General features: G+C 38.5%; 1 protein-coding gene across 3 annotated transcripts in view; it reads left to right on the plus strand.

Annotated features, from left to right (window-relative positions):
- Positions 1-20568, plus strand: part of JAKMIP2 (janus kinase and microtubule interacting protein 2) — a 114195-nt gene extending 93627 nt beyond the window's left edge. For 2 of the 3 annotated variants that reach the window (XM_075601019.1, XM_075601021.1), the window contains 8 exons: positions 44-97; positions 247-312; positions 4745-4813; positions 5343-5420; positions 7051-7254; positions 13168-13233; positions 17267-17339; positions 20106-20568. In XM_075601019.1, the coding sequence (XP_075457134.1) occupies positions 44-97; positions 247-312; positions 4745-4813; positions 5343-5420; positions 7051-7254; positions 13168-13233; positions 17267-17317 (588 nt within the window). In that variant the 3' untranslated portion in view covers positions 17318-17339; positions 20106-20568. The remainder of the gene's footprint in view (positions 1-43; positions 98-246; positions 313-4744; positions 4814-5342; positions 5421-7050; positions 7255-13167; positions 13234-17266; positions 17340-20105) is intronic. The other variant, XM_075601020.1, reaches the window with a different exon arrangement.
- The last annotated feature ends 6758 nt before the right edge of the window (positions 20569-27326 follow it).

Consider the following 27326-nt stretch of genomic DNA (forward strand, 5'->3'; position numbering starts at 1 on the left):
TTGCAATTTCAGTATAATGTATATTTATTTATTGTTCTTATAGGATATCAATATACCAGATCTTATAAAACAGTTGGACATACTAGGTGACAATGGGGTGAGTAGGAACAGATTTCCTTATTCAGAATATGATTACATGCCCCTATAAAGAACCAAAATATGCACTTTATTTGCAGAGGAAAATATATCCCACAGTATTCCCTAATATCCCTGCACGTGTTTCTCTTTCTTTTTTTTGATTGACAGAATCTGAGGAATGAAGAACAAGTTGCCATAATTCAAGCCAGCACTGTATTGTCACTGGCCGAAAAGGTAATGCTACATTATTTATCTGTTGTACTAGCATTTATAGTCTTCAGTCCATTGGAGATCAGAAATATCTCGCAATTATAATGATTGGATTATAGTTCTTTAAACGTTCTAACAAATAATTCAAATCACTGTACTGTCTTTAATAACTTTATTTCATATAGCACTTGTCTCTCAATGGGACTCAGGGTGTTTCACAATTACAGAATAGTGCGCGGTACACAGCACATAGGAATTTTATACACACAGTACGTGCCCAGGTGAGCACATCGTGCGGGAGTTGCCAAAGGACAAAAATCAAAATTTTGATAAAATCACTATTCTAGTAATAGTATAAACTCATCGAGCTCTGGAATTGTGGTTTTATCAAAGATTTCTTCTCATCAGCCCTAGGGTGGCGAAATGGGATCTGAGAGCAGGACTTAGATAGAATAAATGCATTTTTTCCTGCATCGGATTGAAGCCGGAGTCTCTGGAGCTAATACACATTAATTTCAGCTCCGGAGACCCCGGCTTCTATCCTATGCAATAAGAATACATTTACAGGTAGCTTCATTAACTTAGCGGCTAACGCTAAGGCAATGAAGGGGTTAACTACCAGTGCCCGGTTTATTGTGGGTAGCTGGGCGGTGGGAGCGTGGGGGGTAATGGAGGTGGGTGAATGTGGTATTTGGCCCGCGGTGGGTGTTTAGGCCTTGCGGGGGTGTTGGTGGAGGAGTTAACCCCTTCATTGCCTTAGTGGTTAATACTGCTAAGGTAATGGAGGGGTTAACCCCACCCGCTACCTACCTGGCATAAACACCCACTGTGGGCCAAATGCCACCTTCACCCACCCCCGCTGCCCACAATAAACCTTACAACATAATACTAGCCAATACACCCAGTCATTGCCAGAGCAAAGATAACCCCAATGGGAATTAATGGGCAACCCCTTTACCGCTAACAACCATAACATTATAGTACAATAATGGGCAAAATTACTATTATCCAGATATGGATAATAGTGCATTTGCCCATTCAAAATAAAACATTATCCAGCCAGCATAAAGTAAATTAAACTTGCACTTACCCCTGTGTCCTTGTCTACCATTGGCAGGAACCCAACAATAAAAAATACAATCTAATGGCCCCTAGCCCCTTAATCACCTTAGCAGTTAGTAACCACTAAAGTAATTAAGGGGTCAACCCCCTCCACCGCTACCCGGGCGACCTAATCACCCATCCTGGGGCAACTACTCCACTCTCTATCAATGGGTACATGGAGGACATGGACACGGAGGTGTTGATGAGGACAGCCTTCATCCTGTCAGGGGTAAGTCAGGTTTTATTTACTTTATGCTGACTGGATAATATTTTATTTGGAAAGGGCAAATGAGCTATTATCCAGATCTGGATATTAGTAATTTTGCCCACTACTGTAATGTATGAACTGTGTTGGGGGGGTTGTTGGGGTAGAGGAAGTGGGTAGTAGGTTGTGTTTTTTAATGTTTATTAGGGGTAGAGTGATTGGGCCCCAAAGGTGGGTGGTTACCATAGCAGTTCCCACTGGGAAGGGGTTAACTCCTCCCGCAACCTTCCCTGCAGGCCTAACCACCCTGGGGCAAATGCCCCCTTCATCCACCCCCTCTGTCCCCAATAAACAGGCTATTCAGGTTTAACCCCTTAATTTCCTTAGAGGCTAGCCTCTAAGTTAATTAAGCTGTTTTTATTTTAATTTTAATACTAGTTTATGTGAGCAGGAGGTCTCCAGAGCAGAACTGTGTTGATTTAATTTCCGGGGACCCCCTGCTTCCCGAGATACTGGCCCTGTTATGGGGTGCTGGTATTCCCATGCAATTTTAAAGGTCCCGTGCCCTGTGACTGGGACATTTAAATGCATAGGCGATAACGGAACCCCATAATGGGGCCTGTATCTCAGAAAGCAGGGAGTCCCCGGACCTGAAATCAATGCGGTTGTGCTCCAGAGACCACATGCTCATGCACACTAGTATTAAAATGTTAATAAAAACACTGCGATCGCCAGTTAGAGCTGTGCAGGGAGAGGCGGCTCTCTGTGCAGCTCTCTATGCAGCAATGCGGACAGATCGTACAAGGGAGAACTTAGAAAAAGCTGAGATTACTTTTCAGCTACACCGAGCGGTATTGGCATTTTTCAACATCACAGTTTGAGAGGGTTTCAGATTCTTTATGAATACTGTGATAACTGAAATGACAAACCGGCGGGAAAATGCCAAATTTTGCGATGTAGCAGCAAAATTATTGAAGCTACTAGAATAAGCCCCAGTGTCTTTACTCACTGAGCTTCTCCCTTCGGTGCACACAATCTTGCAAATGCAGAATAAATGGCTGCATAGGATATTATTTCACATCAAATGCAAATAAGTTACTATCCTAAAAATTAAATAAAATAAATATTTCATACAAGCGGTAAAGTCAAATAGCTCATAATACTTGAATGCTTCCAACACAATTATTTCAAAAGGTAATATAAATCTACAGTAGGAACAATGTTACATTTTGTATGTAGGCTCTTGTATATTACATTTCTTTCTTCATTTTGACTACTTAATTTCATTGATTAGGTTGTGACCTTGTTTTCTTAGTAGCAGCAAACAAAATTGCTGCTACTAAGAAAACTAGGTCACAACCTAATCAATGAAATTAAGTAGTCAAATGAAGAAAGAAATGTAAATACAATTGAATTTAAATTGTGCAAGTGTGTTTTGTAATCATCAGGTTCCTTCTTTCTTTTTTTCATGACCATTAGTTATACTGTGTTTTTCTAGTTTTACATTTTTTAGCATTAGTGTTTACCATTTTGCTTAATATGTGCAAATGGTTGTGACCATTTTAAATTCCAATTTGGGATTTTTATTTTTTATAAAATGATATCTCTGGGTTCCATCTACATTTTTAAAATGGTCTACATCCCTAAAAACAAGAAAATATTAACTTTGTCAGATAATAATCATGATAACAATACCATTACATGTGTAAAAAAATAATGGTCAACAATAAACAAACATGCATTCTCCAAGGAAGCAGATGAGATCACTGCTCTACTTGCAAATATATTCAGTAAAACTGCCACCTTGTGGACAAAGCATAAATACCAGCTATATTGCCCTAGTCCAGTGATTCCCAACTGCAGTCCTCAATTCCCACCAACAGGTCAGGTTTTAAGGATATCCCTGCCTTAGAACAAATGGCTCAATCAAAATGACCGAACCTCTGATTGAGCAACCTGTTATTGAGCAGGGATATCCTTAAAACCTGACCTGTTGGAGGGACTTGAGGACTGGAGCTGGGAACCACTGTTTGCCTAGTCTGATAGTGCTTTTCAGAAAAATCTATAAATGGGGACAATTGATGTTCATAATTTTTCATTATATTCAATTTGAAAAAAAAAACCCTGCAAACATTAAACCTCAGTAATCCACTTATATCTTATTTTTTTACATTCTCACATTTCTATGGTGGGGAGGGGGGAGGAATAAAAATATTACAAAAAAAACCTACTGTTAATGAATCTTTATACACCAGATGAGATAAGATGGATCTCAATACAGACTCCATTTTGAATTCCAGTTTTGTAACGAAACCACTTTGGCCTAAATCGACAAAGCTCTGAAGACACTTAATATGTGATGTTAATTCTACCTAATGTCATATTAAAGCTAACGGAGTATCTTCAAAGGACAATAACATAACGCTAAGCCATGTTTTCTCTCATAATGACGACCATTAGTGATAAGTGCATCCAAATCATATGCAAATGAGGGGCTATTATAACTTCCGTGTATCCACTAAAATCCATAGCTAATGTCACGTTTTTGGAAAATAACGAAACGTTATGTTACAATAATATTACATTAAACCTAGAGTATGCTATTAAATGTAGAACAGTTCTTATTTTTGCATATAATTAGCTTTGAGGATACATGTTAACCTCAGGGAACATAACATCCGTTACTGATTTAGGTAATGTCACGTTATGAGCCCTGATATAACGGAGCTTCAAGGATCTAGCCCTAAGAGTCATGTTAGATGTGTAGATTTTTTTCACTTGGACTGTAGAGAACGCTGGATATGTATCACTGGCTCTGGGAAGTTAATATTTATTCAGTCATTTACAGTACAACATACTATTTAAATTTACATATAAGCTACAATAACGAACACAGTTTAAACAAGGAAACGAGACAAAAAAAAAACACTGAGCCTCACTTCTTCCCTCACTATTACAAATAACCTCATAATCACTATTTGATGTTTCCTGTTGATCTCTAAGAAAATAATGAGAGCCTCCATTTTGTTGAAGTTTCATCACTAAAATAGCCCCGGTTATTGCTAAAAGCTACATGCAGAATATAATGTATATACAGTACCAAGCAACATTACCATGCACCCCTGTCCATTTTGTTTGGTCTTATAGTGGATTCAGCAGATAGAAGGGGCTGAAGCAGCTCTGCATCGGAAGATGATGGAGTTAGAAAGTGATATGGTAAGTGCTATATATTGCACGTATCTTACACAACACAAAGCCATTTCATTGACAAATAGTAGTTTGTTTAAAATGTATTATGTGTAGTAAAACACTACATCTTGTGCAAATTATTTTCTAGAAAAAGCACAACGTGAAGCTGATACCTTCTGACTTTCAAAAATAGCACACCTTTGACACTCATTTACAGTAGGTTCCCCTAACCTGCATATCCTGTTATCCAACAAATGTAACAACTCTGTAACACATTACTGTACATGTTTAAGACTCTTAAATCAAACTCTCTTATAAATTGTGGTTGAGTGGATCATTCTAAAGAGCTAATTTGATGAGAAGTAGAGAGACAAGTTCAGTATATTCATGATAATAGCCTGAAACAACTAGAGTTTTCCATGGCTGAAAGTTCTACGCATGAATGATATATCTTTAGTAACAAGATACTGTCTATTGGGTCTCAGGCCTTTGAATGGAACATTCTGGTTATTCTCATATACTAAATGTATCATTGTGTAATACATTCATTCTAAAGGAGCAGTTCTGTAAACTGAAAGGTTACTTGGAAGAAGAACTAGATTACAGAAAGCAAGCTCTGGACCAGGCCTACATGGTACGTGTAAAGAGCCTACTTATAAACTAAAACTGTGTTATAGTGTTAAATAATTCATATTATATACTGCCTGCACAATTCTATGTACCTACATTGCTGAAATCAATCTAGCGCTGCAAGAAGCACACTCCAAATGAAACCACAGTGTAGGATTATCCCCTTTACTGAGTCTGTGCTCAGTAAAGGGGATAATCCAATGTGGGGATAACATAACCAAAAAATGATTTTTCAGAATGAGCACTTGATAAAAAAACAAACTGAAGTAAATGTACTCATAACAGAAATGTTGCTAGAAAGCCGACATTTGGTCGCCAAGGGAATTTTTCATGCTTGATGAGGTAAAAGTCCAATATTTTGTTCCGGAGACATTGGGTTAGGTGACTAAAGTTCCAGAGATATACAAGGAGTCTATGGGAAAAAATAGAGGAACAGCCCTGACATAATTATTGTACAGATCCAGCTAGGTGCATGGAGAGAGATCAACGGCATAACTGCAAATATAGCCAACAAAATAGAACGTTTACTTGAACTTAACGTAATTCTAAAGGAAACAGGTGCCAAAAGTGAATAAAGGGGACAACGTTTTAGGCAATGAGGCCTTTCTTCCAGTCTCCAGTTGTTTTCTAAATGCTGGAGATCTCCATAAATAGATATAAAAGGAGACATACAACAGGCCTATGTTTCTCAAACAGAACATAACTGTGGAACAGAAATAAAGAGCTACATTTACTAAGCAGTGCTATGATATAGGACCCAATCAACAACCCAATCATTTGAATCCTCAGTAAAAGGACTGTAAGGTATATTTTGGTGCCAGAAGGTATATTTGAGCATAGCAACGATGAGCAAATATGGCTCTTTCTTTATGTTCCACAATTGTCAATATTAACCACATTTTATATTTTAAAAAGTGTCAAAACAAGAGGATAAGAATATACAAATAAATACAGATGTATTCAAGTGTTTCCCAATATACTTATCACATTTCAGCAACAGTAGTATAAAACATTTAGGGGCTTATTCACTGAGCACCGATGTACTGCAATCTGCTTTGGACTATATAGAATAGAAGGTTCTGCTTAAAGCCTGTCTAGTTGATGAGCCTTCATGACTAACGTTAGGAAGCATACATACAGGCATACCCCGCTTGAAGTACACTCACTTTAAGTACACTCGCGAGTAAGTACATGTCGCCCAATAGGCAAACGCCAGCTCACGCATGCGCCTGTCAGCACGTCCTGAACAGCAACACCGGCTCCCTACCTGTACCGAAGCTGTGCGCAAGCGGGGAGACTATAGAGCCTGTTACAAATGCGTTATTTACATCAGTTAGGCACGTATATGATGATTGCAGTACAGTACATGCATCAATAAGTGGGGAAAAGGTAGTGCTTCACTTTAAGTACATTTTCGCTTTACATACATGCTCCGGTCCCATTGCGTATGTTAATGCGGGGTATGCCTGTACTGCATATATCACAAGAACGGGAAGAATCATTTTCCTGCAACTAAATTCCCCTTATGCAGGTATAGTCTAAGCAAATCATCATACTACTTTGAAAAGATGTTTTCTCTGCATGCACACTTTCATTGCCTCTTTGTCTGACTGATCTCTGGCTGTGTTGACCAGCGAATCCAAGAGCTGGAAGCTACCCTATACAATGCATTGCAGCAAGAAACAGTGATCAAGTTTGGAGAGCTTTTGAACGACAAGCAACAGGATGAGCTCAGAATGGCTGTAGAGAAGTTAAGGCGGCAGATGCTGAGAAAGAGCAGGGAATTTGATTGTCAAATCCTGCAGGAAAGGATGGAGCTTCTTCAACAAGCTCACCAGGTAATTTCTAGCTAGCATGAGGAAAAAAAGGTATTTTTAAGCAATAGGGCCTCATTTTATATCCACTGAAGTGGCTGATCCAGGTAGTTTTTAGAAGAAATTCCACATCGATTTCAATGGGGAATTCCAGCCCAAACCGACCCATATAGCCACTTTGGCAAATATCAAATACAGTAAGCCCCCTAGACTTTCAGAATTATTTACACTTCTTAAAGAGGCAATCAAATATTTTTTTTATATGTAAGTATGTCTTTATCTATATAGCGCCATTAATGTACATAGCGCTTCCCAGCAGTAATATACATGAGAATCATATAAATAACAAATAATACAAATAACACATCATGGGAAGAAGTGCTTCAGACATAAAAGTAACATTTAGGAAAAGGAGCCTCTGCTCCGAAGGGCTTACAATCTAATTGGTTGGTAAGAAGAACATACAGAGACAGTAGGAGGGCGTTCTGGTAAGTCCGTCTGCAAGAGGCCAAGGTTTATGTATGAGGTGTAAAGTATCAGCCATGGAGCAACTCATATGCTTCGTTAAGCAAGTGTGTTTTAATGTGGATCTTAAAGGTGGATAGAGAGGGGGCTAGTCGGATATTGAAGGGAAGGACATTCCAGAGGTGTGGGGCAGTCTGTGAGAAAGGTTTAAGGCGGGAGAGGGCTTTAGATACAAAAGGGGTAGAGAGAAGACATCCTTCAGCAGAACACGAGATTCGGGATGGTGTATAGCGAGAAATTAAGGCTGAGATGTAAGGAGGGGCAGAAGAGTATAAAGCTTTAAAAGTGAGATGGAGAATTGAGTGTGTGATACTGGATTTGATAGGAATCCAGGAGAGGGATTTCAGTATGGGAGACGCTGAGACATAGGAAAGAGTAGAGTGATTCTGGCAGCAGCATTTAGAATAGATTGCAATGGAGACAGGTGAGAGGCAGGAAGGCCAAATAGCAGGAGGTTACAGTAATAAAGACTGGAGAGAATGTGTCAGAGTTTTAGCAGTCAAGCAACAGAGGAAAGGGCATATCGTTGTAATATTGCAGAGGAAAAAACAGCAGGTTTTAGCTACCCTTTGAATGTGAGAGGAGAATGTGAGAGAGAAGTCGAGTCTGACCCCAAGGCAGCGTGCTTGTGCTACTAGGTGTATGATAGTAATTTCAAAAGTAATGTGGAAGGAGGAAGTAGTGCCAGGTTTTGGAGGAAATATGAGTAGCTCCGTTTTAGACATGTTTAAGTCGGTGGAGGGCCATCCAGAATGATATAGTGGGTATATTTGAACCCATGAGAGGTGATTAAGTCACCTAGAGAGAGTGTGAAAAGAGAAGAGTTCCTAGGACAGAGCCCTGAGGTACCCTCACAGAGAGATCAATGGAGGAGGTATTAGCAGAAGAGATACTGAAAGTACGATGGGTGAGGTAAGAGGAGATCCGGGATACGAGCTTTGTTACGAATACCAAGAATATGGAGAATACGAAGGAGAAGAGGGTGGTCCACAGTATCAAAATTCTGCAGATAGGTCGAGTAATATGAGTCGAGTGTAATGACCTCAATCTTTGGCAGCATGGAGGTCATTAGTTATTTTAGTGAGGGCTGTTTCAGTGGAATGAGCAGTGCAGAATCCAGGTTGTAGAGGGTCTAAGAGAGAATATGTGGTGAGAAATTGGAGCAAGCAAGAGAATACAAGATGCTCAAGGAGAGGCAAAAGGCTGGAGGGAGACAGGACGATAGTTAGAAAGACAGGCTCAGGCTCAAGGGTCAGGCTTGCTGTTTTTGTGTAAACGTATACTGTAACTGTTGGATGTTTGTAGGAGGAGAGAAAGATACTGTACCAAAGTAGAGGGAGTAGTTAAAAATGTGTGTGAGCGTAGGGATTATAGTAGGAGCAAGAGGTTTTAGGACATGGGAGGGAATGGGGTCAAGAGGGCAGGTGATAGAGGGAGAAGATGAGATTAGCAACGATACATCCTCCTCTGTCACAGCGGAAAAAGAGTCAAGGAAGGCAAGAGGAGAGTTAGGAAGGGGTGTAGGATGGGAGGATACAGAGGGGTGTTCTGACATATGGATTCCACCTTTTCCTTGAAATAGTCAGCACAGTCCTGTGGTGAGATGGAGGAAGAAGAACAGGCAGCAGAGAGGGTGGCCTGAGTAGGGAGTCAAAGACAGAGAAGAGTTGGCATGGGTTAGACATGTGCATGTTAATTAGTGAAGAAAATTATGTTTGTTTTGCCTGAGAGGGCAGAGTTGAAACAGAATAGCATAAATTTGTAGTGAAGAAAATCTGCGAGTGTTAGATTTCCTCCAGAGTCGTTCAGAAGAACAAGTGTAGAAATGCAGCATGGCATGCGGGAATTTAGCCATTGTCTGGGGTTAGGATGAGGAAGGCAGAGAGAAAGCAGGGCATGTAGATCAAGAGAGGAGGATATGACAAAGTTGTAGTTCCTGACCAGGTTGTCGGTCTGGAGCAGAGCTGAGAGAGGAGAGGGAGGAGTGTAAAGCGGAATCAAATGCTAGTGGCCATCCTTGTGGGTGCTACCGTAGCTGCAGTCCACTGTTGAAGGCCAAAAGAAGAGGTTAGAGAAAGAATGCAGGAAGCTCAAGGGAAAGAAGGGTCAAAAATGTGGCAGTTGAAGTTCCCAAGGAGAAGAACAGGTGAGTCTGACGAGAGAAAAAAGGAAAACCAGGACTCAAAGTGAGAGAGAAAGATAGAAGGGGACTAATTAGAGGGAGATGGGTGATAGATGGCCACCACGTGGACAGGAATAGAAAATCTGGACAGTGTGAGCCTCAAAGGAGGGAAAAGCAAGAGAGGGAGGAGTAGGAAGGGTTCGGTAACGGCAGATAGAGGATAGGAGGAAGAGCCCCACACCTCCACCCCTGCCATCAGGACGCGGATTGTGGGAGCAAGAAAGGCCACCATAAGAGAGGGCAGCTTCCAGTGCAGAGTAAGACTGAGTGAGCCAAGTCTCAGTTATAGCAAGGAGGAGCAGAGAGTGAGAGAAAAAGAAGTCATGCACAGAGAGGATATTGTTGGAAAGGGAGTGTGCATTCCAAAGGGCACAGGAGAAAGGGAGAGAGGAGGGAGTTTGACAGGGAATGGGTATGAGGTTAGAGGGGTTGACACCAGAAAGAGTAGAAGTTGTATGTGGGAGGTGAAGATAAGAGAATATAGAAATAAAGCAAGAACCAGGATTGGGAGAAATATCCTCAGAAGCAAGGAGGAGAAGCACGGAAAGAAAGAGAATGCGTGAGAATGATTTGTAGGGGTGTGTGTAATAGTGCAGGGGGTATAGCTGTGTAGTGTCAGAGGGCGCAGGTAAGAAAGGAGTTCATGTGAACTGAGAAGTGGTGAAGGAAGGAGATATGGAGATATATGAATAGAGTTAGAGACATAACGAGGCTGGTAGCAAGAACCGCATATTTTGAAAAGAAGCGAGGTCATTGTAAATATAAATAGTAGAGGCGGCATGGCAGCAAATGTTTAGTGCTGAGATGTGCAGTCTGGGATAGATAATCTCTCCTTTCCAGCGTAGTTGACATTCCGGATTCAGGGCCCATAGGTGTTGTTCACCCCTGTTGAACTCTCTGTTAAACTCCACACTGTATCACTTAAAAGAGCTACTTTAAAGATGGGCTGCTTTACATGCCGACTGCTCACCGTTTGTTGTTTTTTTTAACATAGGACTACAACAGGGTGTTTTTAAGAGCTGAACCCCATTAATTTGAGCTGCGGGGACCCCCTGCTTTCTGAAATACTGACCTTCATAGCGTGTAACGTTAGCCGATCTGGCTCGCTAGCAGGGATAACGTAATGGACGCTTTTCAAAGCTCCCACGCCCTGCTGGCCAATAGGAAGCCGTGATGTCATCCGATGCGGCTTTCTATTGTCCCACATGATGTGGGAGGTTTAAAAAACAGAGTGATACCGGCACCCCCATATGGAGGTAAGAATCTCTGGAAGTAGGGGTTCCCTGCGCTGAAATGAATGGGGTTCAGCTCTAGAGACCCCCTGATTCAATCCTGTGAAAATAATAATAATAATAAAGTAGCTAAGGAGATTCTTCCACTCTGGTTCTCTACCTTTGCACCCATCAGGCTGATATTATTCTCCAAAGTACAGTACCTATTGTGTATGGTTTAATGTAACCTTCACTGACATTTTTGTTTGTTTTGGCAAATACGTTTTTATCCGGAATCAAGATATTTGATGTTTCAGTGTCACATGAATATTTACTTACAGTATTTTGGATCATCTGGGAGAAATAGGTAAACTTTGCTGAGGATGCTTATTTTTAATCAGTTTAATTTATCACGTTATGGCCATAAATAATTTGTACATACAGTATGTCCATCAGGGGAAGTGGAGCTTGGTAATGGTTTCAGGAAATTTATGAATAACTAGTAATTGACCATTAAACAAAAATATAATATATATGTTTATACTGTATTATGTATTATGTATAGTGAACACTAGTATGTAGCATACAAAATACATACAGTAGATACCTGACAGCAGCAAGAATAAGGGGCAGATTAACTAAGGCCTATTGCTGGTTAACGCACATGAACCGGCGGTAACTAAAATTGACTTGAATGGAGGTTAACGCTTGTCCTGTTCAGTTGCGTTAACACATAATGGACCTCAAGTATTAACCCCCGAAGTAATACAATACAGAAAGCTATTTCTTGCCATGATCCAATAAATAAAATATGGAAAACAATAGTGTTGTTCTCGGAAATGTACTTGGCAGCACAGTTTTAACCCGATAGATCAGTGTTTTTCAATCAATTCTCCAAAGGGGCCAGATAGGAATACATTTACTGTATGAGTAGAAGGGACAGAAATGTAATTTCAGATATATTTTAAAATATTGTAATTTAATAGATCAGTGGGAACAATTTACACATATTTATAACATTTGTGAAATATTACACTCAGCTGCTTGAACAATAGTAATCAAAGTAATATTAGCGGATGGTCCAGGGGACACGTGTAGGCCTTTTGAGGGACAGACTTTGTTCGCAGGTTACAAGTTACTGTGCTCTGCTATAGATAAATATGTCACTGTAAAGTCCACGAGGCACACATTCCGATAGTAATTACGAAGTATCTGTGATGAGGCACCTCACAGGGCATATTTACTAAGCAATCCTCTGCCATAAGACACCTTCAAAGTCCAGAAGACACCTTAATGCCCATTCCCTTCCATGGGCAAAAATCTTGTGCCACATCTCTGCCAAAATCATCTCTGCCACATTGTGCCAAAATCTTATGGCATAACACCACCTACTAAATAGAAGCCATCATTTATGCCTTACTTTTGTTTTGTGATGTACTGTATTGTACCATAGCATCTACCCTGATATTGCTTCTCTGGAGTCCTTCCGCTCTTTACAGACTATTTCTCTGGATATTTTTCATATTTTGCTTTCCTCCCTCTGTTTGTGGAGTGGTCCTTTTTCTGCTTCTGAAACACTGCACACAAGTATTATTCAATGGCAGACCCAATAACCTTCCATGAATCTAAACCAGGGTTGGCCAACTCCAGTCCTCATGGGCCACCAACAGGTCAGGTTTTAAGGCTATCTCTGCTTCAGCACAGTCTTCAGCTGAGCCACTGATTGAGCCACCTGTGCTGATGCAGGGATATCCTTAAAACCTGATTTGTTTTGAGGCTCTTAAGGATGCGAGTTGGCCACCCCTGATCTAAATCCTTCATAAAAGGAGATTAAAGGAGTGATTGTGAAGTCTTTTGAAGTTATTCTATTGAAAACCACATATGTTAAACATCTACTGTGTTTTCCTCCTTCATGCAAGTTCATTAAGTCCCCATTTCAAGGTGTATGGTTCATAAGATTTATGTAACATTTGCTGCTCTGCCAAGTTCTACGTCTCATATTTTCTCCTTGATTTTCAGAGGATACGAGATCTGGAGGATAAAACTGATATTCAGAAGAGACAGATTAAAGATTTAGAGGAAAAGGTTGGTTGTAAAATTTAATGTCTTTTATCCATACAAAATTGCTTTTTTTTTTATCCCCAATGGGGTTATGGCCATGAACAATGCCCTTATACTGAACTGTCTAAGTACAGGCTTTCAGTAACAATGCATAAATCTAAGAAGTAAAATGTAAATTTAGTACACCAAGTTGTATCATTTTTATGGTCACCCTGTTTATCCAATATAATTCTCATTTGAAACTTTTTTTAAATTTCAAATGTAGCCCCAACTCAAATCTCATTTTAATTCGTAAAGGTTGAAGATATTATTCAATATAACACTAATCCCTACAAAAATCCATTCACTGATTCCCTTATTTAGCATCATTGGATGCTGGGAGTTGTAGCTCTGCTTCTGACATAATACTTTACAATGTAATTTAAAACAGAACATACAGAACTCACATCTTAGCAAGTCCTTAATATATGTCAGGGAGTCTCCCTCACAACAACATGTGAAATGCATCATTATCTCCATTTGTCCTGTAAAAAAGGTCCATCAATCAAATGCAAGTCAATGTAAAATACAGTAAACCTATATCTTTGTATTATACAGCATATCCTTCCTAAGACCCACAGAGTATAGTAACTATGCTATTCATACCCCTGATCCAGTGCTTACCGTATTGTTTTGTGTATTCATTTTTATAGCATTTGCTACATATATATTAACCAAACTTGTTGGCTTATTTTTCATGAGAGCCTATTACTTATAGTCTCCTGCTGCCTTTATTGGCAATGCAGTCCTAGCATCTGTATTCCTGATGCTCTGTATCTGCATTGCCACCCTCCACAACAGGTTTTTCCAGCTCTTGCTTTCTCCAGGGCATTGACGCACACTGACCAGACTTAACCTCAGCAGTCCGTTACTAGAGCTGGCATTACCTACAGAATCTATATATTGGTTCTTCATACCACATGTTCTTCTATGGTTATAATGAACCCTCACCTCACTCTATCCTGGTATCCAGTTCATGCATTTCGATACTAGTATATTATTTATCCACAGACCACACTATTAGGGGAACCATCAACCTTGTATCTAAACGATATCACGTTAAGACATCCTATTGTCTACTTATTACTTTACTGGTTCAATTATTGACCAGGAGAAGGTGTCCCTTATGTTAACTGTGGTTTAATATTTTTATATATACTTATCAACTAATGTACCTTTGGGGATTCATATTACAATTGGTTGTGTACTGTAGGTGCACATTCAAGCAGTTTGTTTTCACCCCTTATCTATCCTTATATTATTAACCAGGGATATTAGACTGCATTTTTGTTGGGCACCACATTCCAGGGAATCTGGACTTTACCAATAGCCAAGAACTCCATTGTTATATACAAATTATCCAGACACTTACCATAGTGTTATCAGAGGGATTTATTCCATGTCGCTGTTTCATTTTAATACCCTTTATTTTAATTGATTATGATCATAAATTTTTTAGAGAGAGAGAGAGAGAGAGATATCGATCAGTACCGTGTAAGCCGAGCTTCAATAATCAAAAATGAATAGACAATACCGTTCTGTGTATATATATATATATATATATATATATATATATATATATATATATATATATATATATACATATATATACTGCTGCGGCCGAGTTTATTCGAGCATTTGCTCGTTCTCGGCCGCAGCAGTAACCTGGCGCGCGCCAGAGGGTGCCCCGGAACCCCCTGCCGCCGTCCCTCACATCGCGGGACACCAGGGCTCCCTCGGGGAGCCCTGGACGCGCGTGCAGGGGGCACAGGCACCCGATGACGCGTGACCGCGGGTCATCACGCCGAGGGAGTGCGGCTAGCATGCCGGGGCATCCCCAGGCTTGCGGAGCTAGCCGCACTCAAATAAAATGTGCCGCCTCTGTACACACACACACACACACACACACACACAAACACACACACACACACACAAGCTTTTGTGTTTGTGGGAATTGGAGTTGTTTTCAAAATGTTATAATCCTCACTATCGTGAATATAGAATTTACTGATCCCCCTAAAAGCTAGAATATATATTAATTCACCAGTATAAATGTAGTGGCAGTATCCAATGATCTATGCAATGCTAAAAAAAAATCAATTATGTCTAATTTAATTCACGAGTTTGTCCCATTTTTAATCATATGTACAACTATGTATTAATTGTATGCAATTACATTGCATAGTAATGTGCAAACTTTTACAATGTTACTGTTTTGTTTTGGAATTGCATGCTTGCGAAACGCACTTTCCCACTGTAATTACATTGCTAGTAGTTAAATGTATTCTGCATGATGGTGCATAAAGCCACAGTACAGATACTATATACTGGTTCTCAGAGGATGGTGTATAATTATGATAATTAGAAATAAATATTAATACTAATATTTAACACATGCTTTGGATATTAACGTGTACAGAAACATTTAAAGTATTGCTGTTGATATTAAGTAACCATTGAATTGCACACTTTAACAATATGAGAATTTTGTGTACTAGACATATATGAGCCTATGTACTAAACATCACAACAGTTGACACACAACATTCTCAAATGTGTTGCACTTGTGTACACCTATATACAAACCTAATCTTTCTCAAGCAATGGACTGCACTTGATGCACACTTGTAAATGGTACGTACTAAAGATAAATTGTGAGCCAAAAAGAATCGACCCAGTAGAACCTCTTGGAAACCCTAAAAAGTCTGTTAATAGTGTTATCCCAGAATTAAGTTGCTATGTATCAATCAAAAATGTATTTGATGCCGCACAGATGACTCACTATATAGGTTAACAAAACGTATTATTTCCACGGTATGGCCATTATAAATAATACTACCCATATCATTTTTATTTACTAATACTAGTTATACCTTTAAATACAAAATGCACATCATTATTTTTGTATTTAAATTATATCAATCAGGTATTTAACATGACGCCAAACTTTATTTCAAACAACAACGTGTCATATGTATGAAGTCATATTATGAGCTTCATACATGCGACGCAAATTTTATGAAGGTTTATACTACTTTTAGACCGCAAATTTTGACTCACAAAAAATCAAATCCAAAATCATCGTAGTACTGTACATAACACTTCATAGTTTGCCTGTATTTTTATTCTTAAATACAATCTCAGAGAATGTTTAAATGTTCGGAATAAAGCTTAGATAAGGGGGGGAAATTATCATTTTGTACGGTGACTACTCTTAATTATTATTAATGTTTTATATAAACGTACCCTGTATTTTGAGAGGTACAGCCTACAAAAGGGCATTTCCAAAATGTGTCAATTTCTTAAAAAATCTTTCAATATAAATGAAACTTTGAATGAATATTTAAAAAAAAAACACACAGATGTACAATTGTCTATTCACGTCTGTTGCAAAATTACCTTCTGCAAAGTTACAGAACAACTTTATTGAACACACTCGTTTACTCACTGGAATTTCTCATTAATTCTCCAATTGTGAGATATTCCTTAATTAATGCAGTGCAGGTTTTCCATTCATTTATCACATGGATAATTCAATAATTCCCTCAGCGATAAATAATTAGCTGAAAAAACTTGCACTCTTAAATGAATGAAAGCCTGGATCAGATGAATAAATGAAATGACTGATGAATTGGAATTTCTGTAATAATATCCACTACACTGTTAAGATACATAATTTTTCTCCTTTCTGTCTTCTTTCAAATTCCCCGAATTGCGTACTGTATGTGGTCATGAAAATACATTGTGGAAGGAACTGTTATATGTCTTTCTATGATTAACAAGAGCAGTTTATTATGGTTCAGTGACTCCCAGTATGTTGCTTATTACTACAACTAAATGTACTGTACTTCTTCTTAACATATCATTGCAATTTACATTATAAACATTCTGCTAGTAATATTGGAAGAGCTGGCAAGCAGTCCCTTGTGCTGTGCTTTTATAGTCATATTAGTTCTTACTCACTCTTGGTTGGCATGCAATACTATCCCCTCTAAACTTTCTTATTTTCCCTCTGCAGTTTCTCTTTCTATTCTTGTTCTTCTCTCTCGCCTTCATTCTTTGGCCTTGATGTTACATTACTTCTTGAACAGGTAAGAGATATTACTTGTCACCTTTGCATCACTTCAACGTTTTGCTTACTGCCAGTACTGGTAAGAGAATAAGGTTTCTATGTGACGTTAAGAAAATCTGAAATCAAAACCGCGTGATCCAAATTAGACCATCTCCTAAGTGATCTATTTATTCATACGTTTCACCCCATGAAACTTGACTTTTATTCATGTTGTTCCTTTTGTACAGATGTGGGTTGGGGGTTTTGGCCACATTAGCATAGAATTATTGATGCATTACACAAAATATTTTATACATTCATATATATCAGACAAATAAGCCATACAATAAATAAACAATTATTTAAGAAACACTACACTTGAGCTGTAGTAATGCAGCCAGTAATCCAGGGCACATCGGATGTAGCAACACAGGAACAGTACCGTATACAGAACTCACCGTCCTGTTGTATTTCCTAAGTTATAGGTAAATAAACAGATGTTTAATTAATGTAAAAATAGCAGTCCCAACTTTTGTTTTGTGCATATTTCCTTTTTTCTCTCTTTTCATTCTAATCACATACTTAATTGTGATATGCGCCAACAGTTTTCTATTTTTGAGATCTATAATTATGTAAAGCATTTGTTGCAGGGACTACTGGATATGACAATCAACGAGTTTCTATAAACGCCCCAATAAACTCAGTTGTCATCACAATAATATTGAAATTGCCACTGCATTTTTCTCCAATTCCATGTATGTATATGTATATGTTTATTTATATAGTGCCACAAATGTATGCAGCAATTTACAAAAGAGATAATAGAATACATGGGATTATAATACAATAAGTGCAACACATATAACATTAGTCAGTAGGAAAGGAAAGTCCTGCCCCGTAGAATTTACAATCCAAGTTGTATGTTGAGAGACTTACAGAGGCAGCAGGTGAAGGAATAAGGGCAGTAGATGACAGTGCTTGACCACAATGGTTGGTACAGTAAGTGCACCTTTGGGTGTGGGACAGCAGTGTTGGGTCCAGGCTATTGAAATGCTTCATTCAGAAGGTGTGTTTTTAGGTTTGACCTAGTGGTGGGAAGAGAAGGTGCTATAGGTATGAGGGAACAGAGCAATGGGATGGAAAGGAGACAATTATGAGCGAAGAGCAGGGGCATATAAAAGCTGATATGTTGGAAGGAGTGGACGAGTAAAGAGCCTTGAAGGTAATAAGGAGAACTTTGTAGGTGATCCTGAAGTTAATAAGAAGCCAGGAGAGTGTTTAAAGGAGAAGATGACTGGTCTAGTAGAAAACAAAATGATTCTAGCTGCAACATTATGGATAGATTAAAAATGAGAAAGTTGCAAGGCAGAGAGCTGGTAGTGGTAAATTACAATAATAGAGAAGGGAGGGGATAACAGCATGCATTAGAGCAGCTCCGGTCCTCTGGTTGGGTAGAAGCAGTGTTGAGGTAAAAGGGACAGAAGGAATATCCCTGACTTTCCTTTTGAAGTGGTCAGCAAAGTCTTGAGGAGAAGGTCAGTGGAGGGATTCAAACAGAGATACAGGAGCAGGGCTAAAACAGAAGATGAGAAATTTCTAGTGTAGAAAATCAGCCAAGTGCGAGATTTCATCTAGAGGTATCAAAGTACTGTAGCAAGTACAAGCGTGATGAAAGTGTATTTGTGGCCCAGATGCACAAAGGACAAATGTAACGTTAAATCGTGTTTTCTCCCGTGAACAGCATCCCGTTAACTATAACGGACATTACTGATAGTGAGCTGGAAAGAGACGTTATCCTAACATCGCATAACCACAAAAGTCTGGTAGGGTTAATGCAGGGACTTAACGCTACGGTAGTTAGGTCTTACCTACTGTAAACTTAGCATTACTCACATTCAGACCCTAATAAAAGGGCTCTTGATAGATTGAAGTATCTCAGGTGTGTTCATAGGTATCACTCCACATGTTGTATAGAGGGAGTGTTTTGGAAGGTACAATATATGGGTCAATAATAGGTGTCTGTGTCCCTCTCTCTATTAATATGACATTAAGTTGCCAGTAAGGGGTTTATTTATTAAACTGTGGCAGTGCAGATCGCGTCACTATCACCTAAAACCTCCCATTGTACTCAAAGGGCGGAATAATCCCTTAAGAGCATCAATTTGATGCTATATCTGTTTGTGTGATGTATCAGGATGCTTTGCATCAGCTTTGCTTCACTTACGTTATTGAGAGATTTAAGAAGTAGTTATCGTAAAAAGTATGGGAGGAATAATGTTATCATGGAATGTATCAGAGCTTTCCACACAAGATGTTTGTCTTTCTCTATGTCCGCTTAATCTGCATTAAATTCAGTGCCCATTAACTGCGTCCGATATAAGAGATTCAAAAACAACTTCAATGGCATAATAGGAAATAATTACACAGTGAAGGGCAAAAGGTGAAAATCATCTCAATACATATCCTCAAAAGTTTATTACACTAATAAGTGACCCAACTTGTCCTTAAGCTGTGTAAATGCACATATTTATTAACAGAAGTACTTGCCAGCAGTTGTTGCAAATCCTGCCAACAGTAACATAGTATATTGAATATATTATTTAATTAAAACATTGCTTAGAACACAGCGCTTCATCCCCTTTAGGAAACTGTTTATGCTGCATATATGTTGGGGATAGAGATTGGGTCTTCTATCCTACTTGAAAACGAGAGGTAACTCTCAATGTATTCTTTCCTGGTAAAAAAATGTATGATTAAAGTAATAAATCCATTTGAACTAACTGTATTTTTATTTATATTGTTGCAGAGTGCTAGACGACATGGATGAGTCCTTGCAAAAAAGACAAATGCTTCCATACTTGCAGAAAAGAGAACACTGTTTACACCTGTGCTAAATAATAAAACGTCATGACTTCTCAACCTTGTATTTTAAGCCATTACTCCTGATCTGCTACTTGACAGCTCCGGTATGGTCCTGTCTAAAGTTACAGTATATGCTGCATTTAGTGGAAAATGTAAGCGTTGATTCAGAAGAGGAAACCGAACTTGTTTTCTTCTGAATCAAAAAGAAACAGCTGGTCAAGAGATATATGCGTCTTGGGCATAGAACCAAAGTTATCGAGAAGCAATCGATTCCCTGCTGTGCAGGGGGAACCTTTTAATGTAACACCATGGATCCGATGAAGGAATTAACAAAAAGAACTGCAAAGGACAAAGCCGGAGAAATATAACCCCGCAGAGGTTATTTACAATAAAATATTAAACTCTAACCGTCTGGCTTACTTACTACAGGGATGCTATTTGTTTTAACTCAGGAATAGTGACAGCCTAAATGTAATTGTGGAGGGGGTTAACGGTCTTATTTTATCTTTTGTTATTCAAGGTGAAGCTGAAATAGTTTGGTACATTTTGCTATTTATCCATATACTGTACTGAAGCAGCACGTTTACTCCAAAGCATTGAGCATAAGGAATAACGAGCACCAAAACTAGAATGTGAGAGTAAAAGCTAGCTACAGTTCTCCATTCAACATTGCAATAGCCACCTTGCTTCCAATCCAAAAGCTTTTTGTTAAATAATAGGCATAATTAAAAACTTTGTTATAGAAAATATCAAAAGAAAGGATGTGAAAAATGAATCAAGTCTGTGGCTGATATGTATAAAGCGGTGCTATAACCCAGGGTGCCCAACTCCAGTCCTCAGTCCCCCCCAACAGGTCAGGTTTTTATGAAATCCCAGCCTCAGCACAGGTGGCTCAATCAGTCCCTGCTTCAGCACAGATGGCTTAATTGAGCCACCTGTGCTGAAGCTGGGATACCCTGAAAACCTGACCTGTTGGGGAGGGGGAAAGGCTTGAAGACTGGAATTGAGCACCCCTGCTATAAGTGATTGTGACGTAAAGCAGTTGCACAAAAGAATATCAAGTTGTATCAATGTAAAAAAATACAATTTCTCACAAAAGCAAAAATGACGCTAGGAGGTGGATTTAGACGCAGAGTGTAGATGCAGATACTGCAGCGCACGTCTAAATGGTATGTGATAAAAACCCTGAAGCATGTGCCACTTTTGTGTCATAAATGCGTCAAAATTTGACATGATGCACACACTACAAAATCAAATGTTGTGTGACAAATGTAAGAACATGAATAACGACATACCTACATATGCCATTAATAATAGGGGGTGAGACATTGATTTTAAGAAATGCACTCTTTCAATTCATGTTAAAAAAAATATTCTTTATACATAACCCATGAAATGTGTGTATTTTGTTGCCAGTATAATAATACAATGGTTCCCAGACTATATTTTTCAATGGCCAGGTGGCGTGTATAAAGGACTGTACCCCTCAGAATGTGGCTATCTAGGATATCCATGTCCATTCCTCTTCACCTGTATTTTACTTGAACTGGAATACTAAAATAGATATGGTTTAGAAAACAATGGCTAAAAGCAAATAGACAAAATCTTCTACTGAAGGACACCAGCCAGATCTTTTGATTTATACTGTTGACTTTTAAACATAATGATTGTCAAATAGCAACTTAACCTCTGCAGAGCTTTATGCCTACAACCTCAGCGCATATACTTTAGATACTGTGCTGGAGGCAGACCATCTCTTTTAATTCCATGCAAATTCATCATTTAGAAGTTGCATGTGGTGCTACAGTGAAGAACTTATTGCCAATGTGCTTTGGAGACAGGTGCTGTACATAAAGTATATTCAGACGAGGGACACGTTTTCTTACAGCACTACCGGTTTCATCCTTTACTTAACATTATTTTTCAATTATGATTGAGTACAGATAGACTTTCTGCTAAGATCATCTAAAGAAAATATAAGTTGTGTTGGAACATTACCACCTAAGTGTATCAGTGTAAAAGGTTAGAACACTCTTGTACTGTATATGACTTTCACTTGATAGACACCGTTGAAACGTAGGGGGAGATCAAGATAAAGAAAGTGCACGTAAAAGTTTGATTCAACGCATTGCTCCCTTTTCTGGTTCCATTTGCGTAAAATGTATGAAATTGTGCCTTACATTTGACGCAAATTATGAGCCAGGAAAATTTGCACCATCTCAGACCTGGTGGATTGTTTTTGAGACAAATACAAGATACAAAATTGACGCACGGAGACACAGAGTTTGCTACATCTCATTGTTATCTGTGCATAGTGTAACTCCTCCTATTGTCACTCCCCAAATCACAAGGGCACGCAAATGGCACAAGTGTTGGAGGAAAGACCCTGATGCAGTGACACCAGGAGACACAAGATAAAACTGATGCAATTTGCATTCATTTTGCTCCAAATTTGCCTTGGAACACCACCCCCATAAGAACCACTTGGCCCACCTAGTTTGCTAGGTTTCCTGTATGTTGTAAAACCTTAGTAGGCGGGGCAGGTGTATTGACTTCACCCCCCTATTTAAATGAATGCAACAAATTATGGGTCATATCCACTAGGCTGTGCTATTTGAGCATGAAGGTGTCTTCCGACACTGGAAGGTATCTTACGAAGTAGCCCTACTTAGTCATATGGACCTATGTATGAAAGTCTCCGGGCTGCAAAACTGGTGCATAAAAAAGCACCACATTTATCAAAAAGAAACTATATAATTTTGATATTCTACTGCTATTTTTGCCCAAGTTGTGCAGCCATGAGAATTTGAGGCATAAACACCCAACACATTTCCCTAGTTGTAACTTAACAGCAATATCACATGTACAAACTTTATTCTACTTTTCTACTATATTTTTGAATACAATGATTTTACTTTTGATGATATAAACCTGTAGTGCTGCTTTAACTCTTCTCCCCAATGGTGTCCTTTCCAGTGTATCCTTGCAATAAATTAAGTCAAATAATCCTGCAGCCCCATTGACACTGGATATGTTTCTCCTTCTTCATCCCTGAATTATGAAACTTCAAATGTGTTTCTCCACATCGGGAAAATATGCACACCAATGGTGCCACACTATTGATACTGCCAGCTAATCCATGGCCCTATTGACAAAACAAATACTGTACGTAATTGTATTATTGATGTATATAGTAGGATGATGTCTGAGTGTTCCAAAGTGTACTTCTTATGAATAAGGAGATGCCTATTAATCTGTACAGCTTGCTTTTGTACCATGTTTTTGACCAATATCCGTTTATATATTTTGGGGGGGTTTCTATTAATGCTGTACATTTGGTATTTTGTATTTTTTTTCTGTGCCTGCCAGTGTTGAAGCAGTGGGGTTTGTTTCCCCACATGTTCCTCTCCTGAAAAATTAAGTGGGATGTGTTCAGGTTTGAGATGACTCAACGTGCAAAATATTGCACATTAATTCCTCCAACCAATATAAATTTGCCAACTGGGCGTTAACTTTAAAACTCCTAGTAAATCACAACTTACTGTATAACTTTCTATAGCAATCTTTCTGACTCCAATAGTGATCATGTTGGACTTGTGACTGCAAATTATTCATTATTCACTGCAAATCAGGGCTCAAAATGTGAGGTTAACTAAAACAGGAGCGGCTGTTATGTTACCAGAGGTTAATGCACATTCTCAAAGCTAATTATATGCAAAAACAATGGCCGTTGTGTATATATAAGTAGCATAGGCTTAATGTCACATTATTGTATCATAATATTGCGTTATCTTCCAATAAAGTGACATTAAGTAGATCTTAGCATTTCTCCATTCCAGACCCTCAATAGGTCTTTAACTGAAGTTGAGAAAGAGAGGAAAGGGAAAGCCCGCTATTTTAGTTAAATCATAATGAACTGTGGTGTTATACCCATCCAGAATCTGTAAATTTAACGTAGAATTAAGCCCTATACTTTAACCTTAACAGACTTTTGTGGCTATGTTACAGTATAACGCCTCATTTGCATGTAATCTCTAACAGTCGTAATAGTTAACGCTATGCTCTTTATGGGATTAAACATCGTTTAACGTAATGTCCTTTCAAGATACACCATTAGTCTTAATGTGCTGTTAAGTTGTGTAATTTAATGGAGCTTTGTGGATCTCAGCCTTATAGGTTTTAGAAAATTGTACTCTGTGGTATTCGTCCACATTATGGTAGTTTAACCACAAGCTATACATTAAGTCAGGGGTTCTCAACTTAAATCCCCAAGGATTTAACTTCTAATAATGAGAGCATGAACTTCCAAATGGAGGATTTGATGACGTAATGAATGGGTTCTCAACTCCAGTCCTCAAGACCCCCCAACGGGTCAGGTTTTAAGGATATCCCTGCTTCAGCACAGGTGGCTCAGTTGAAGAGCCTGCTTTGGCAGTCTTCGACTGAGCCACTGATTGAGCCACCTATGCTGAAACAGGGATATCCTGAAAACCTGACCAGTTGGGGGGCCTTGAGGACTGGAGTTGAGAACCCCTGCATTACGTCATAAACTCCTTCACTTGGAAGTTCATGCTCTCATTATTAGAAGTTAAAACTCACTAGAATTTATATACTGTACATTCCGGTCTAGAAGGACTTGCCACAGCCACTCCTCGGCAGCCAACTAGCCACCACCGATCAGCCCCCGAGGGCAGCTCACTGCCGGTTGTCTGGCTGCGAAGGTGCCCCCCTAACATTAAGTTCTTACCCTAACCCGTTAAGCCCTTACCCTAATAACCCCTAACCTTAACCCCTTGTGCCAACGCTAATAGTCACTCTAAAAACCTTAACCCCTTACCCTAAAACCCCTACCTTAAATCTCACCCTTAAACCTTTACCATTAACTCCTTACCCTAAAACCCATAATTGGAGCCTTAACCCAAAAATCCCTAAAGTTAACTCCTTACTCTAACCCCTTAGCCTTACCCTAAAATGTTTAACCTTATCCAAAAAATCCTAAAGTTAACTCCTTAATAACTTGCTTTAGCGGCATGACGGCCAGCGGCTCTTGGTGGCTGATCGGCAGCAGCGGCGGCAAATTGACAATGGCAAGTTGTCCCATTCCGTGTGCATCCTACGCCCAACTGACTCAAAAGCTGTGAGTGAAATGAGAATGATGCACTCGGGCATACGTTATTAGAAAGCTGTCTGTTGCTGATGGTGCACCTCACTGTTGGGGGAAGCATTTGCTCAATGGAACAAGAACTCTAAATGGAAGGCACCCAAAATAACGAACGGGTGGAAGTGAAGGATTACAATGATAGACCTGAGTTGTTTATTTTAGCAATCTGTCTCATTTCTAACGTACGATGCAATTTGCAAACGATCAGCACAACACATTGTCCCTCATAATGTATTTTTGTTTGTATTTTCTTTAGCAATAAAATGACAGGCCTCGGGATTGCGATATTTAATGGTATCCAATCTCATGCAGTGATTGAAAGTGAATAGGAAAAGATAAAATCAGGGCTCAAGTTGAAAGTATTTCACTGTTTTTTAATTCCCAGTACATTCATTCTGGGTATTCTCACAATGCTGGAGATAAACATTTATTCAAGGTGTAAATGCATGCATTATATGCAGAAGTATACCTGTGGTAGACCCAAATTTAGTGCTGCTCATATTTGAAAATAAGGTTTCAGTATCTTGCAAGTATCAGAAAATCTACATTAAGGAACGCATAATGTATAGTTCTAAATGATTTCGTACAATTACAGTATGATGAAGTATCATGTATAATCTATTATCATTCATCAGAATTACATCTGTTCTCCTGTTAACTAATAAACAATAAGATCAGATAACTGCTCTACAACGCAATGATTAAGCTATGTTGCTTTTGTTTGCTTACATTAACTTATTTCATTTTAGAAATAAAACCTTTTAAAAATATAAATTAAAATAAGGATTATTTATTCATTAAAACATAGTAATATTTAAAAGTATAGTGCTTTATTTCTTATGTGGGATGATTAATTATTGAAAAATGATATTACTGGAGTTTCACGGTCCTTAACATCAGCACCACAAAATGTCAGCAACACTGTCATAAAGATTATGTTGTTTAAAAGAAAAAGAAAAAAACAAGGTACTGTATACTAAAATCATATGTTATACATGCATTTTAAAGATAATGTATAGTTCTGGCATGTATTGTACTTTCACCAGAATGTATGGCTATATACTGTAAGGAAAGAAAGTGAAGTAAAATGTACTTGCTGGGCTAACAAAGGCATTTAACAATTGTATACTCAGAAGACTGCTTAGTAAATATGGCCCGTAAGGTATACATTATGTTATTAAACCTTGCAGTCTCGAGTAGAAGGTTTGCACGTGATGTTTCACTACGGTTTGGGGTTGTTTTCTATTCTTTTAGTAAAAACCCAAATTATATTTTCTGTTCAAAAACAAATTTGTATTGAACACATGACTAGTTACTGGCGTTTAACCTATGACTTTGTGAATGTCTTTACAGGCAGTCCTCGTTTTACAACGAATGGCTTATCCAACGCTATGCAATGCATACCTATGTTCATTTTTACAACGCCAAAACGGCTTATCCAACGCTCTTACGACACTTTGCAAAGTTGTTTATGTGTATATAATATATATATTATACTATATAATATATTATATTTTTTATATTATATATTATGTAATAGATATATAATACAGTATATGCACTATATAATTTATGTGTATGCTGCATATCTTATTGTCTGCATAAAATATTTTGTGTATTTTAGCATTAAAATGCCTTCAGGAACGGAACCTTTCATTTTAACAGTGTTCCTATAGGAAAACGTGTTTCGCTTTACAACGTTTCGCTATCCAAAGCCATTTTGAGTAACGCATTGTTTTGGATAACCGAGGACTGCCTGTACTTGTCAGGACAGATTTCATACCTTTCAGCATGTTGAAGGCAGTATAGCAAATGGAAATATTACTGTATGCTCATTTGCATGTGAGCATATAGTAATATTTCCATTTGCTATATGCTTTGCTGTGGAGGGTTTTTGTCACTTTTTTTTTTTACCCACCATAACTTAACTAAGTATGGTAACTATTTATCAAGGTGTGTATAAAACGAATATGTTTAGGAGATGACAGTTTTGCTACATAATGA

Source organism: Ascaphus truei, chromosome 5, assembly GCF_040206685.1.
Source record: "Ascaphus truei isolate aAscTru1 chromosome 5, aAscTru1.hap1, whole genome shotgun sequence".
Classification (NCBI taxonomy): domain Eukaryota; kingdom Metazoa; phylum Chordata; class Amphibia; order Anura; family Ascaphidae; genus Ascaphus; species Ascaphus truei.